Source organism: Oenanthe melanoleuca, chromosome 15 (assembly GCF_029582105.1).
Source record: "Oenanthe melanoleuca isolate GR-GAL-2019-014 chromosome 15, OMel1.0, whole genome shotgun sequence".
Classification (NCBI taxonomy): domain Eukaryota; kingdom Metazoa; phylum Chordata; class Aves; order Passeriformes; family Muscicapidae; genus Oenanthe; species Oenanthe melanoleuca.
Genome location: NC_079349.1, coordinates 12,534,364 through 12,546,851, shown reverse-complemented (window position 1 = coordinate 12,546,851; position 12,488 = coordinate 12,534,364). Strand labels below are relative to the sequence as shown.

Sequence of the window (12,488 nt, the reverse complement as noted above, 5' to 3'; positions counted from 1 at the left end):
CCTTTTCCTTTTTTTTTCCCTTTTCCTTTTTTTTTTCCCTTTTCCTTTTTTTTTTTCCCCATTTTCCTTTTTTTTTTTCCCCTTTTCCTTTTTTTTTTTCCCCTTTTCCTTTTTTTTTTTTTTCCCCTTTTCCTTTTTTTCCCTTCTCCATTTTTATTTCTTGTTTCCTTTTTTTTTTCATTTTATTTTTCCCCTTCACTCATTCCCCCCATTTTTCCCTCCCTTTTTTTTGTTTTTTTCCTCTTTTTTTTTTTCATTTCTCCTCTCCCCCTCAGAGCAGGTGCCCCCTGGTGCAGCCCCAGGGCCGGGGCTCCCCTCAGAGCAGGAGGCCCCGAGCAGGGCCTCAACCCCTGGGAGCCAACAACAAACCCTGGCTCCAAACAAACCAACTCCAGCTCCAAACAAACCCCAGCTCCCAAAAACCCCGGCTCCCAACCAGCAAATCCTGGTTCATCAAACCCCAGTTCCAAACAAAGCCCGGCCCAGGCCTCCCTCACAGCGCGGGGCGCAGGCCTGGCCCGGCCGGGCAGGGCCGCTGTGGTGGCCGCAGGCCGCTGCTGGTGGCCACAGACCGGTCTGGCCACCCAGAGCCCCTGGGGCCGATCAAGGTGTGTGTCCAGCCAAGTGTGACCCCTCAGTGCTGCCACCTCCTCACACAGCCCCTCAGGATCCACAGCTCCCTCAGGATCCACCGTTCCGGCCATCACAGCTATCAGTGAGTGCTGCTTTGTACACCCAAATCTTGGGGGGGGGGTGAGGTGGTGGAGCCCTCCTGGTCACCCCCCGTGGGATTGGGACATAGTGGATGTGGGAAATGTGAGAAATGTGGTGTTGTGGCTTCCTGGTTCTGTCACAGCTGTCCCCAGGCTGTCAGCGTTCCATGGCTGAGCTGCCACATACCGGCCACTGCAGCTTGCTTCTGCCTGGAACCCTTTACAACCCATTCCCCAAAATACAGGAAACCTGGAAACGCTTTGTGACCCATTCCAAAAAACACAAGGGGAAATCTGGAAACCATTCACAATCCATCCCCCCCACAAAAAACAAGGGGGAAGCCTGGAATCTCTTCATAACTCACCCCCATAAAAGGGGAAACCTGGAATCCTTTTGTCCCCCATTCCAAAAAAGAGGGAGAAACCTGGAGTCAGGAGAAGGAGTGGGGCAGCTCCTTGCTCCCACACCACCAAATTCACAGGAAATACTGTGACTGTAATCACCTGTCTTCACCCCTCTGTTGCAATGATGATGGTGATGATGATGATGATGATGAAAACTGAGATGTTCTGGCTTTTCCTGATCCCGGAGGGTTGTGCAGGTTACCCTGTGTGTCCTGATGAGGTCAGGCAGGAGGGGCAGCTGTCAGGGGTAAGGCAAGATCTGCCAGCTCACTGCAAGGTGAAGCCCATACATCCTGTAGGGACAAGCTCTGAACCCCAAACACCTCCGAGAGGGGCGGTAAGTCCCAGGCACGGCCAAACTCGGGGACCTTGCTTGGGGACCCAACGCTGACAGCACCCCCTTAGTGACAGAGCCCCGCATCTGAGGGCAGCAGGAAGAGCCAGGGCTGGATCCAGGAGCACAAGAACCCCTTTTTCACCCTGCCACGTTCAGGGTGATGGACCAGCTGAGCCCTTCTGGTGTGGACAGAGCAGTTGGCTGCTGTGATTAGGGGAGAGTGGAAAGGCTGGTGGTACTGTGACACAGTTGTCACACCAAGGTTAGAGATGCCAGAATATTGCTGTCATAAAGGCCATAAATCCATGGAAACATAGTGGGAGGGAGGGAGCAAGGAGGGCGGGGAAGCTTCGGGAGAATGAAGAGCTGACCGTGCGTGGACGGAGCGAGCTCCCCAAAGCCAGGTGAGCTCCGGCTGCGGGAGGAGGGCGGCGGCTGGCCAAAGGTGGGTGCCACGGCCCAGGGACAGCCATGGTACCCAGGGCTGCGGGGCCAAGCCGGGCTGGTGGCGGGGAGCCGAGGGGCCGGCCAGCGGGGCCCGCGGGGACAATGTCCCCGTTGAGGCCGCGGTCACAGATGGAGACAAACGTCGCCGTTGTTCCCGGCGCGGGCTGAATGGCTCCTCTGTGCCCGGCTGTGGGTGGGGGCCGGGCGGCTCGGGGTGGCCGCAGGCACCCGGGGCCGGCCCCGGGGAGCCGGGCAGTGCCCGGCCGCAGCCCCGCGTCCCCCCGCCAGCCGCTCCCACTCCTGTCCCGTTCCCCCTTGCCAGGCCGGCGGTCCCGGTGATGCCATAAACACCGCGGTGCAGTGGGGAGGCTTTGGAAAAGCCGGCATTTGCGGGGAGCTGCCCGGGAAGAGCTTATTCCATGTCGGAGCAGCATCGGCACCCCCGCCCCGTGCCGCCCGCTCCCCTGGCAGCCCGGTCAGCACAGGAGAGCAGAGGCACGGCCCAGCGCCAGCGGTGCAGGCAGAGGAAAAGGTGATGGGTGCTGGGCGAGTGGGGGGGTCGAGATGCTTGGGGGAGATGGTGGGGTGCTTGGAGGGCGGCAGGATGCTTGTTGGATTGCTTGGGACGCAGTGGGATGCGAGGGGGGCAGCAGGATGATAAGGAGGTAGTGGGATGCTTGAAGGGTGTTGGGATGCTGGGGTGGCAGTGGGATGTTCAGGAAGCAGCTCTGTGGGGCAGGATGATGGGGGAGTTTCACACCCATGGGGCACAGAGGGGACAGGGGGGTAGGAAGCACCGTGCCTGTGTGGGATGGGGCCTGTGGAAAACAGTGTGTCCATGGATTTGTGGGATCAAGAGCAAGCAGGTGCATGGCAGGGACTCGGCCCTAAAAAATTGATCCCGTGGGGAAAACCCAGAAGCAGCATCTGGGATGTCCCCAGGGAGACGGGGAGCTGCTGGGACACGGAGCTGCGTGGCCTGGGGGTAACTCCTGAGGAAATGGGGGGTGCAGCCGTGTTCTCCAGCTGGGCATCTCAGCCGGCTGGCGCCGCAGCCAGCCCCCACCCGTGGGAGCCCCAGGAGAACGCAGCGCTCCAGGCTTCTCCTAACGAACGATTAATAATTAAGCTGCTCACTCAAGGCAAAGTCAATAGAGTATTTGGCTGGGACGTGTTTGCCAGAACCACCCCAGGGAGGCAGAAAGGGTGCAGCGAAGCATCCCCTTGGCATCCCAGAGCTCCAGAATGGGGTGTTGAGTGGTCCTGGGGGCCTAGTGGGATCCCACAGATCCGTTGGGACCCATCTGGGCTCACTGGGATCCATTGGGACACATCAGAGGGGTTCATGGTACCATTTCACCCACTCCTGAGTTGGTGCCAGCTCCGCTCCTGCCTGGCAGCACCCACAAAAGTGGGTGGCTCCCCAGCCCTCTCCAGTGGCTTTTCCAGGTGTGACTGTGATGGAATCACAGCCACTGTGTAAAACCGAACTGCAGCTGCCCCTGGGCACATGGAACCCTTTGGCATTCCCACCCATACGGTGGTTTTGGGATACAGTCCCTCCGCGGTGACACCGTGTACCCCCCCCATGCACAAGAAAACCCCTCGGGAAGAGGCTGGATGCACCAGCCCTGCCTGATCCAGTGGTCCCGGCTCCAGGGGAAGCGGGGGGCACTTGGATGAGCTTTTCGGGTGCCGCAGGTGCCCCTCTGCCAGCTCCCCCGCTGTCCGCGGCGCTGTGCCCAGCACCCGGCCGCAGCCCGGGGCTCCGGTTGCATTTTCCATTCATTATTCATCGAGCTGCAAATCTCGGCAGCACGAGGCGATCCGAGCCGGGGGGGCCGGAGCTGGGGAGCGGCGGCAGCAGCGGCACCCCGGGCTCGGAGGAACGGCGGCGCGGGGGGTGAGCGGGGAACGGGGAACCGGGGCGGCTCTGCTCGGGGCTCGGGGTGGATGTGCCGGGCTGGGACCCACGGCCCAGCGGGATGTCATCCCGCCGCAATATCCGCGGGGGGTCTGCGGCGCTGAGGGGGTGATGCCAGGAGGGACCGGGGGTTATTTTTGGGGGTGTTGCTCAGTGGGAGTGCCGCCATCCTCGGCCGAAGGGCTCCGGAGGATGTGGAGCAGGGGGAGCTGGGGCAGGCAGGTGATGCTGCTCCAACCGCTGAATGGGGGTGCGGGGCCGGGGGGGCTCAGCCCCCAGATCGGGGGGGCTCCCGGGCGGGGAGCTCTGCTGTGGAGGGCTGTGGTCACGGGTGGCGCGTCCCGTGTCCCCGTGTCCCCGTATCCTGCCGCAGGGGACACGCCTGCTGCAATGCGGTGCCACAGTGAGGGTGCCCGCTGTGTCCCGGGAGGAGGAAGGGCACAGGGATGGGGGCCACGGGGGGAGCGCTGGGGAGGGGGCAGCAGGAACTGGGGCTCTGTGAGTGTGTGTGTCTATTTCTGTGTGTGTCTGTGTGTGTCTGTGTGTGTCTATTTCTGCGTGTGTATCAACACGACTGATGTTCATATTTTGTGCGTGCACATTTTATGCGTGCACGTATGTATATATGAACATGCATTGATGTGGTGCACACACCAGCACACGAGGGGACAGGGGTGTCTGTGTGTGCACTGTGCGTGTGTGTGTGTTTTGTGTGTTGTGTGTCCCTGGCCCCCACCCTGGGCCAGCCCGAGCTGCCAGAGGGGCCCCCCAAGGCCTGGAGAGGCTGCACTGAGAGGGTACTGCAGCACCCAAACCATCCCGAGCTGCTGCAGCTCCTGCTCCAGCCTGCAGACTTTCCTGGCAAAACGGATCCCGGTGCCCTCCTGCCGGTGCTGGTGGTGTCCCAGTGGAGAATGGCCACTGTGTCCCTCAGTTGCCCACTCTGGTCCTGGGCTGTCCGTGGCCCAGCTCCCCCTTCCCCTAATCGCAGCCCTGCAGCCTCTCCCGCCCTGGGAGTCACCCGTTTTCCCAGGGCGGGCAAAGGTTGGCTGGGCAGGCAGCGCTGCTGGGGCTGAGCACGGCTGTGCCCGTGGCTGGGTCACGCCAGGCGCCAGCGGGATGCTTGCCTGGGAATTGCCGTGCCCGTGAAATGTACACGTGCCTCGTGCCTGCTGTGAGCCACACACCCCCTAGTCCCTGTGTCCCTGGCACCAACATCTCTCTTCTCTGCTGCAGGTGACCAGGATGCTGCGGCATGGGAAGCCCTGGAGGTCCATGTGCAAGGGGCTGGTGCTGGGGACCCTCCTGACCAGCTTCATGTTGCTGCTCTACTCCTACGCCGTGCCCCCGCTGCAAGTCAGCGTCACTGAGTGAGTCTGGGTCCCCCGCGTGTCCCTCCCACAGCTCAGCCTCCCTGCTCCACACCAGGAGCCCCCAGCTGGAGGTGGGGACATGGAGATGGCCCTGGGGCTTTCCAGACCCTGGAGGGCTCACCGCAAGATGTGCCCTTCCTGCTGGAGGCTGCACCCTTCCCACAGCCGGGGGGAAGTGGCCCCCAACTCCCTGCAGGGCTGGGGACACACCCTGGGGCATTCACTGCTCCTGGGTGGGAGAGGAGAGGAGAGGACTCGAGTCCCGGCCACTTTCACTTGTGGTGCTCAGCAGCACTCAGCTCCCAGCTGTGCCACCTATTATCAAATTAACCTCCAAGCTTGCAAACAAAGTCCACGTGCCTTACAACAACCTGGTGCTGTTGGATGGGATCCTTATCAAGGATCAGTTTGGCAGATTCGTTACAGGTGTCCAAAGTCACTCGACTGTGGGCTTTGCTTGCTGCCCCAGGCAGTAATGTCCCATGTGTCAACATGTGCTCCTCCAGGACCCATGAACTCATCTGTGGGGCCAGGCTCTGGAATTATCTCCCTCTTTGCTGGGGGTAGGATCCTTCATGGATCCCACAAGGTGTTGAGAGGTCCCAGACCTCCACAGATCCCGTGAGGCGTTTGTGACTCCTACAAAGGGTTGAGAGCTCCTAGACCTCTTCCATGGATCCCATGAGGAGTTCATTAATCCTATAAGGGGTTGAGAGGTCCTTGGCCTCCTCCCATGGATCCTACAAAGGGAGGAGAGCTCCCTGGCCCCCCCCCATGGATCCTACAAGGAGTTGAGAGGTCTCATATCCCATAAAAATGTTATCAGCTCCTCTCCAGGGAGTTGTGGCCATGGAGAGCTCCCCTTAATGCACTCTATGGCATCACCTCCACCAGGACCACCATGGCCATGCCCATGAAGACCCCCTGCTCTATTTCCATTTCCAGCTCCTATTCCCAGGTCTAGCATCTGTCCCCAGGTCCAACACCCGTTCCCAGGTTCAGCATATATTCCCAAGGCCCAGCTCCTATTCCCAGTTCCACAACTCATGCCCAGAACCAGCTTGTCCAGCACAGAATATCCCTAAGCCTTCAAAGTGCCAATACCACTCTCACCATGGTGCTCCACCTCTTCTCTGCCCAGGATCCCCATCCCTGTCTCCTGCTCCTCCCACCTGTCCCCTGTCCAGGCTCCGTCGCCATCCAACGGCACGGGCAGCGCCTCGGGGTGGGGCTGCCGGCCCAAGCTCAACGTCATGTTCATGAAGACCCACAAGACCGCCAGCAGCACCATCCTCAACATCCTCTTCCGCTTCGGGGAGAAGCACGGCCTGAAATTCGCCTTCCCCAACGGCCGCAACGACTTCTACTACCCGTCCTTCTTCGAGCGCAGCCAGGTGCAGCACTACCGGCCCGGGGTGTGCTTCAACATCATCTGCAACCACATGCGCTTCCACTACGAGGAGGTGCGCAAGCTCCTGCCGCCCGACACCACCTTCGTCACCGTGCTGCGGGACCCCGCCTACCTCTTCGAGTCCTCCTTCCACTACTTCGGGCCCGTCATCCCCCTCACGTGGAAGATCACGGGGGAGGATAAGCTGGACCAGTTCCTCCGGGACCCCCAGCACTACTACGACCCCAACGGGTTCAACGCTCACTACCTCCAAAACCTGCTGTTCTTTGACTTCGGCTACGACAGCAGCATGGACGCCAACAGCCCGCTGGTGCAGGAGCACATCCAGGAGATCGACCGCCGCTTCCACCTCGTCATGTTGCTCGAGTACTTCGATGAGTCGCTGGTGCTGCTCAAGGACCTGCTGTGCTGGCAGCTGGAGGACGTCCTCTACTTCAAGCTCAACGCCCGCAAGGGCTCCACGGTGTCCCGGCTGACCCCTGAGCTGTACGAGCAGGCCACTGCCTGGAACCTCATCGACGCCAAGCTCTACCGCTACTTCAATGCCACCTTCTGGCGCAAGGTGGAGGCCTACGGGAGGGAGAGGATGGCCCGGGACGTGGCCGAGCTGCAGAGGGAGAATGAGAAGATGACCAGCATCTGCATCGATGGGGGACACGCCGTGGACGCCAGCGCCATCCAGGAGTCCTCCATGCAGCCCTGGCAGCCCCTGGGGGAGAAGACCATCCTGGGGTACAACTTGAAGAAGAAGATCAGCAAGAAGCACCAGAAGCTGTGCCGCAAGATGCTGACGCCCGAAATCCAGTACCTGACTGACCTGGGGGCCAACCTCTGGATCACCAAGCTGTGGAGCTACGTGCGGGACTTCCTCAAGTGGTAGGGGCTGGCAGGTGCCCCGCTCCCCTGGGGAAGAACCAGGTGCTTTCGTTTTTGTTACTCATGGTTCTCTTGGTTTGGAACTGGCTGGAGGCTCTGGAGCCCGGGAACTTTTGGGGGGTTCCTCCATCACCTTCCTGCAGAGCCCCAGCTTGGGCAGGAGAGCGGAGACTCTGCCTCTGTCAGCGGGGTCATGGACTGGGGGCTCAGGGGTGGAGTTTTCCTGCAGGATCCACTTCTTCCTTCCGCATGGAAAAGCTGGAGGAGGGGTTTGTGAAGGATGTGGCCTTGTCCCAGCGGGTTGCTGAGTGATCCCCAGGTTGCTGGGTGCAGGCAGGGATGTGCTGGGACAGCAGTGGTAGAGGGTCTCCCTTGCCCGGGGTGGGCAGAGATGCCCACAGCGAACCCAACACTCCAAGGGCTCCTCAAATCACCCTGCTGAGCCCTGTTTTGGGGTGTGGGAATGTCAGAACCTGCTGCACTGGCTCAGCCCATGGGTGGGATGAGTGCAGTATGTTCTCAGCCCATCCACAGCCATCACTCCATGCCGGGCTGTGACCCGGAGCCACCCGGAGCTATTTGGAGATTGGAAAACCCGCCCCAAAAGCCCCGGCCTTTATGAACAGGTCCCCGTGGCAAAGGACACCCCCTCCCTGCCCCCCATCATCCCAGTTAGAGGGACCCATGGCTCTGGTCCCCACAGGGGACATCCCAAAAGGCCAGCAGGGTCTGGTGACAACTGGCGTGGGCAGGAGATGGGAGTGGGTGCAGTGGGAGTGTCCCAGTGATGCCATCCCAGGCACGGTGGGGATGCTGAGGGCAGGGCCATCCCCAGTGCCCACCCTGCCCTGGGGACAAACCTCGTGCGTCCCAGCTGGGCTGGATGACACTGGTGACACTGCGTCCCACTGACAGTAGCCCTGGCTGGGCACAGAGGTGGCACCTGTGGCTGAGCCACCCCCCCCAGCAAAGGGACCCCCTTGTCCCCCCACCTGTGTTCAGCTCCTTCTGTAAAAACCAGAAATAAAAAAGCTATTTACTTTTGTAATATAATTGTATATTTGGTAGTTTTTGATATAAGGATGGTCCAGCTGGTCTGCAGACATCTCCTTCTTCTCCAGCATGGGATGGATGGGGTGAGGATGTCCTTACAGCCACAGCAGGATCCTCAGGCAGTCCCTGCTCCTTCTGGGAGCTCCCCAGGGTCCTGCCACCACTGTCCCCACTCAGAGGACTGGGTGAGGTGTTGGGACTGTGATGGGGACACCTGAGACAGGAAGGACCCAGGAACACAGGCACTTCACCAGGTCCCTGGCTGTGACCAGGCTGCTGCTCCCAGGTGCTTTTCCTCTCCAGCAGAGCTGGAAGCAGAGCTATGATGGGACAAGGAGGGGTACTGGGACTCTGGTGGGAGCAGGATCAGCCACGGGATCATGGCAAGGGTGGGATCAAAACTGTTGTGGGCTTAGGAACCATGAGGTGGGACTAGGGACATCCAAGGGACCAAGGCTGAGTGATGGGACCAGGCCATGTGGTGAACTGGGATCAAGGCAAACTGGTTGGGTCAGGACCATGTGCAGGAGTAAAAGGACATAGTGGGAGCAGCACCATGCACAGGACCAGGACTAACTGGTGGGAATGGGACCTTGTGGTGGGATCTGCAACTTGCTGAGGGCCAGGACCACAACAGTGACATGGGAGGCCCAACATCACACCTAGGAACAGCACTGGTTGGTGAGTATGGGACCAGGACTGACTGGTGGGTGTGGGCTCAGGACCACCTGCAGGAGCGGTCTCAGTGGTGGCACTGGGACTGTGGGATGGGATGGGGACTGCAAGATGGGCACAGGCCCTTGTGGTGGGAATGGGAATGTGTGAGAGGTGGGACCAGCCCCAGGTGTGGTCTGCCAATGGCTGCAGAGACCAAGCAGAACCCCCAACCCCATCAGTGCCAGCTGGGACCCCCTGACACCCAGCCCCAAGTCCTTAAAGACCCCCAGCTGGTGGGGTGGGGATGCTGCTCACTGAGGATGGAGCTGTGCTTGTTGGTGCTGGTGTGTGGGGCTGCGCTGGGGGTGGCAGGTGAGTGGGGCTGGGGGCCACCTTCAGTCTGTTGTACTGGGGGAGGTGGGTGGTGGGTGCCCCTTACTTTGCCCAGTGCTGGTTCCTGATGGTCATCTGGGGGCTGTCCTGGGGTAGAAGAACCTTCCTAAAATAATTCAAAGCTCTGAGGGTCGGGGCAAGAGGCTGCCAGGGGCTCCTCCAAAGTCCCAGCAGGGCTGGTGGGACCTTTTGAGGGTGGGGAATCAGAGGCACTGGTGGGGTCTGTGGCTGCTGACTGGTCATGAGCAGCTCCTGGTCTGTATTTATTCCTCTAGTGCAGGTGAGCTCCTGCTGGGGTGGGGTTGGGGGCAGAGGAGCCCCTGATGTGCTCCTGGGTGCTCTCCCTGCCTTTGTGCTGCTGCCACCTGTCCCCAACAAGTCCTGGGGACCTGGATGTCCCTGCTGTGTCAGGGACATGCTAGTGCTGGCTCAGCCCTCCCCTTGCAGGGACCACCATGGCTCCAGTTGCCTCAGAGCCCCCTGGTCACAGGGTGACAGCTCCAGCGATGTCCTCAGGGACAGGGAGGGCTCCTGCTCACCCCCACTCTGAGGAGCCCATCCTGACCTTCACCTTGAGGCTCCTGCATGGTGAGTGCTCTGGGGGTGCTGCAGGAAAATGCTGGGGGGTGAGACCATGGGATGGGGCCAGCCAAGATCCTCGAGCTCAACCAGCAGCAGTCAGAGCCTTCTCCTGGCTGTACCCAGCACTAGGACCACCAGGAACTGTCCCTGCAGGAACTCCCCCTGTCCTTGTGGAGGGTGTAGGGCTTTGAGATGTTCCCAGTCCTATGCCTGATACCACATTGGGGTTTGGGGTCAGCTCTGTCCCTGCTTCATGAGGTGTCCAGGAAGGTGCTGGACTCTGGGGGGCAGAGCCAGGACGGGGGGTGGGCCCTGAAAGGGGGAAGCTGTAAGGATGGGCAGCAAGACCGTGGTGGAGGGTGGTCTGGGATGTGTCTGGTGCCCCCATCTCTGGTGGGACAGGTTTGGGGGTGTCACACTGAACCCACACATCTCAGAGAACTCCAGTGCCACTCCAGAGAAGCTGCCAGTGCTCAGCCCTGGCTCTATGATGCACCTGGAAGCCAGTGTCCACTTCAGCCCCAGCATCTCCATGAGGATCCACGTGGATCAGTGCTATGGGACCACCATGGAGCAGCCAGGACACCCCAGGAGGATCTTCATGGTGGTGAACAGCCGTGGGTCAGTGCTGGTGGGGCAGGAAGCTGGGGCTCCTTCTCCAGCCACCCTGGGGTCCTGCAGGACCTCGTGATGGAAAGGGATGTGCAGAGCCTGGAGACAGCCCTGGAATGTCCTGTGTCACTCTCCTGCCACAGATGCCTGCACGGGGGGAAGCTGGGGAATGTGTCTGTCCAGCACCAGAGAGGGGGGTCTGTCCTCCAGCTCTCCATCCTGGCCCCCACACTGGAGGGTGAGCCCCAGGAAGAGCAGGTGAGGTGGGGACGATGCCCTTGGTGGTGGGAGGGGGGTGGCCTGGGTGTCCCCAAACACTGTCCATCCTGAGGCAGTGCTCCTGCTGGGGTGGGCTCAGCCCCACGAGGTGATGTGGAAGGAGAGCAGGGCCCCTGAGGAAGGAGGTGGTGTCTCAGCAGGTCTACGTGCACTGCCTGCTGATGGCATGGGGACAAGGACGTGCCACCAGGTCCTGCTTCTACAGCCACACCACAGCCAGGTACGCTGGGACCATGAGCACCCCGTGGGTGTGCTGGGGGCAGAACCCACTCTGGGATGACCAGACTGTGGTCTGGATGTCCCCTCTTATCCGATGGCAGCTGGTGGCATTGCCACAGGCCCAGCTCCCTCATGCTGCAGATGTGTTGGGGAGGTGCTTGGAGACATCTCCTCTGGGGTGGCACCATGTGAGCCCTGTGGTGGAGTCTGGGGACCCCCAGAGTCGTGCCCCACCCCTTCCCATTCTGTCCCCTGCTCTCTCCCAGCTGGCACAATGCAGAGGAGCCTGGCCAGAGCACCCCATGCCACTGCTGTGACAGTGGCTGTCCCGCTGCTGACACCCTCCGTGGAGATGAGCCAGGTACTGGGGTGGGACAGGGTGGCCCCATGTTATTCTGGGCTCTTGGGAGGGCTCCTAGACCTGGGCTGGACTGCACTGGATATATCCTCCCATAGCATTCCCAGGAGAGGGGACACTCCACTGGGAGACAGTTGGACCAGTGCTGGTGCAGAAGGAGAAGGTGCCATGGTACAAAGGTGAGGAGCACCCCAACCCTCTCCCAGGTCCCCAAAACCCCCACCCCGTGTGCTGAGCCCCCCTCTGACTCCCAGGTGTGTTTTTTCCATTCCCAGCACTGTGCCAGACAGTGAAGAGGCTCCTGCTGGCTGGGCTGGCCCTGGTGGGCAGTGCCTTGCTGGTGGTGGCCGTGCTGGGGGGGCTGCTGGCCCTGACCACCCGGCACTTGGGCAGACCCCGGCAGGGACAGCGGCCACCGAGGCACAGGTGTCCCTTCCAGGCTGAGCTGCAGAGCGTGGTGGGGGCCCTGCTCCTCAGGGAGACAGAGAAACAGGGCCAGATGGGACCAGAGCCTCTTTCTCACCAATAAATGTGGTTTTGCTTTCTCTAAAACTTCTCCTGGTTGGTAGCGTGTGGATGCCACCAAGGGATGGAGATGAGCCCATACACTGGCGAGCCACATCTCCAAGTTCCTCCAGGTACCTGCAGATGTGGCTTCAGGTGTTGTGGTACTGTCCCAGCCTGTGGTGCTGGAGATGGTGGCTCCTCACTAGGTGAATTTTGTGTCCCTAAAGACCATGGACATGGTGGCAGCTCCTCAGGGACATTCCCCAAGATGGTACATGAGGCTGTGGAGGTGGAGAGGTTCCAGGTGGTGACAGCAGGGCTGCTCTGGGCAGGCAGAGACCC

General features: G+C 60.7%; 2 protein-coding genes across 3 annotated transcripts; both read left to right on the top strand.

The window, feature by feature from the left end:
• Positions 1 to 1,787: 1,787 nt before the first annotated feature.
• Positions 1,788 to 8,539, top strand: GAL3ST1 (galactose-3-O-sulfotransferase 1). 2 transcript variants are annotated; one of them, XM_056503973.1, is made up of 4 exons: positions 1,788 to 1,859; positions 2,225 to 2,434; positions 5,063 to 5,196; positions 6,341 to 8,539. In XM_056503973.1, the coding sequence occupies exons 3-4, from the start codon at positions 5,072 to 5,074 to the stop codon at positions 7,488 to 7,490; spliced, it is 1,275 nt and encodes a 424-aa protein (XP_056359948.1). In that variant the 5' UTR covers positions 1,788 to 1,859; positions 2,225 to 2,434; positions 5,063 to 5,071; the 3' UTR covers positions 7,491 to 8,539. The 2 variants fall into 2 exon arrangements, with proteins under 2 accessions (XP_056359948.1, XP_056359947.1); XM_056503972.1 differs by having other exon boundaries at positions 1,800 to 1,900.
• A 1,177-nt stretch (positions 8,540 to 9,716) lies between these two features.
• On the top strand, positions 9,717 to 12,168 carry LOC130259877 (uncharacterized). The gene is made up of 7 exons (XM_056504654.1): positions 9,717 to 10,177; positions 10,609 to 10,792; positions 10,927 to 11,041; positions 11,203 to 11,282; positions 11,548 to 11,642; positions 11,738 to 11,818; positions 11,915 to 12,168. The coding sequence occupies exons 1-7, from the start codon at positions 10,045 to 10,047 to the stop codon at positions 12,166 to 12,168; spliced, it is 942 nt and encodes a 313-aa protein (XP_056360629.1). The 5' UTR covers positions 9,717 to 10,044.
• The last annotated feature ends 320 nt before the right edge of the window (positions 12,169 to 12,488 follow it).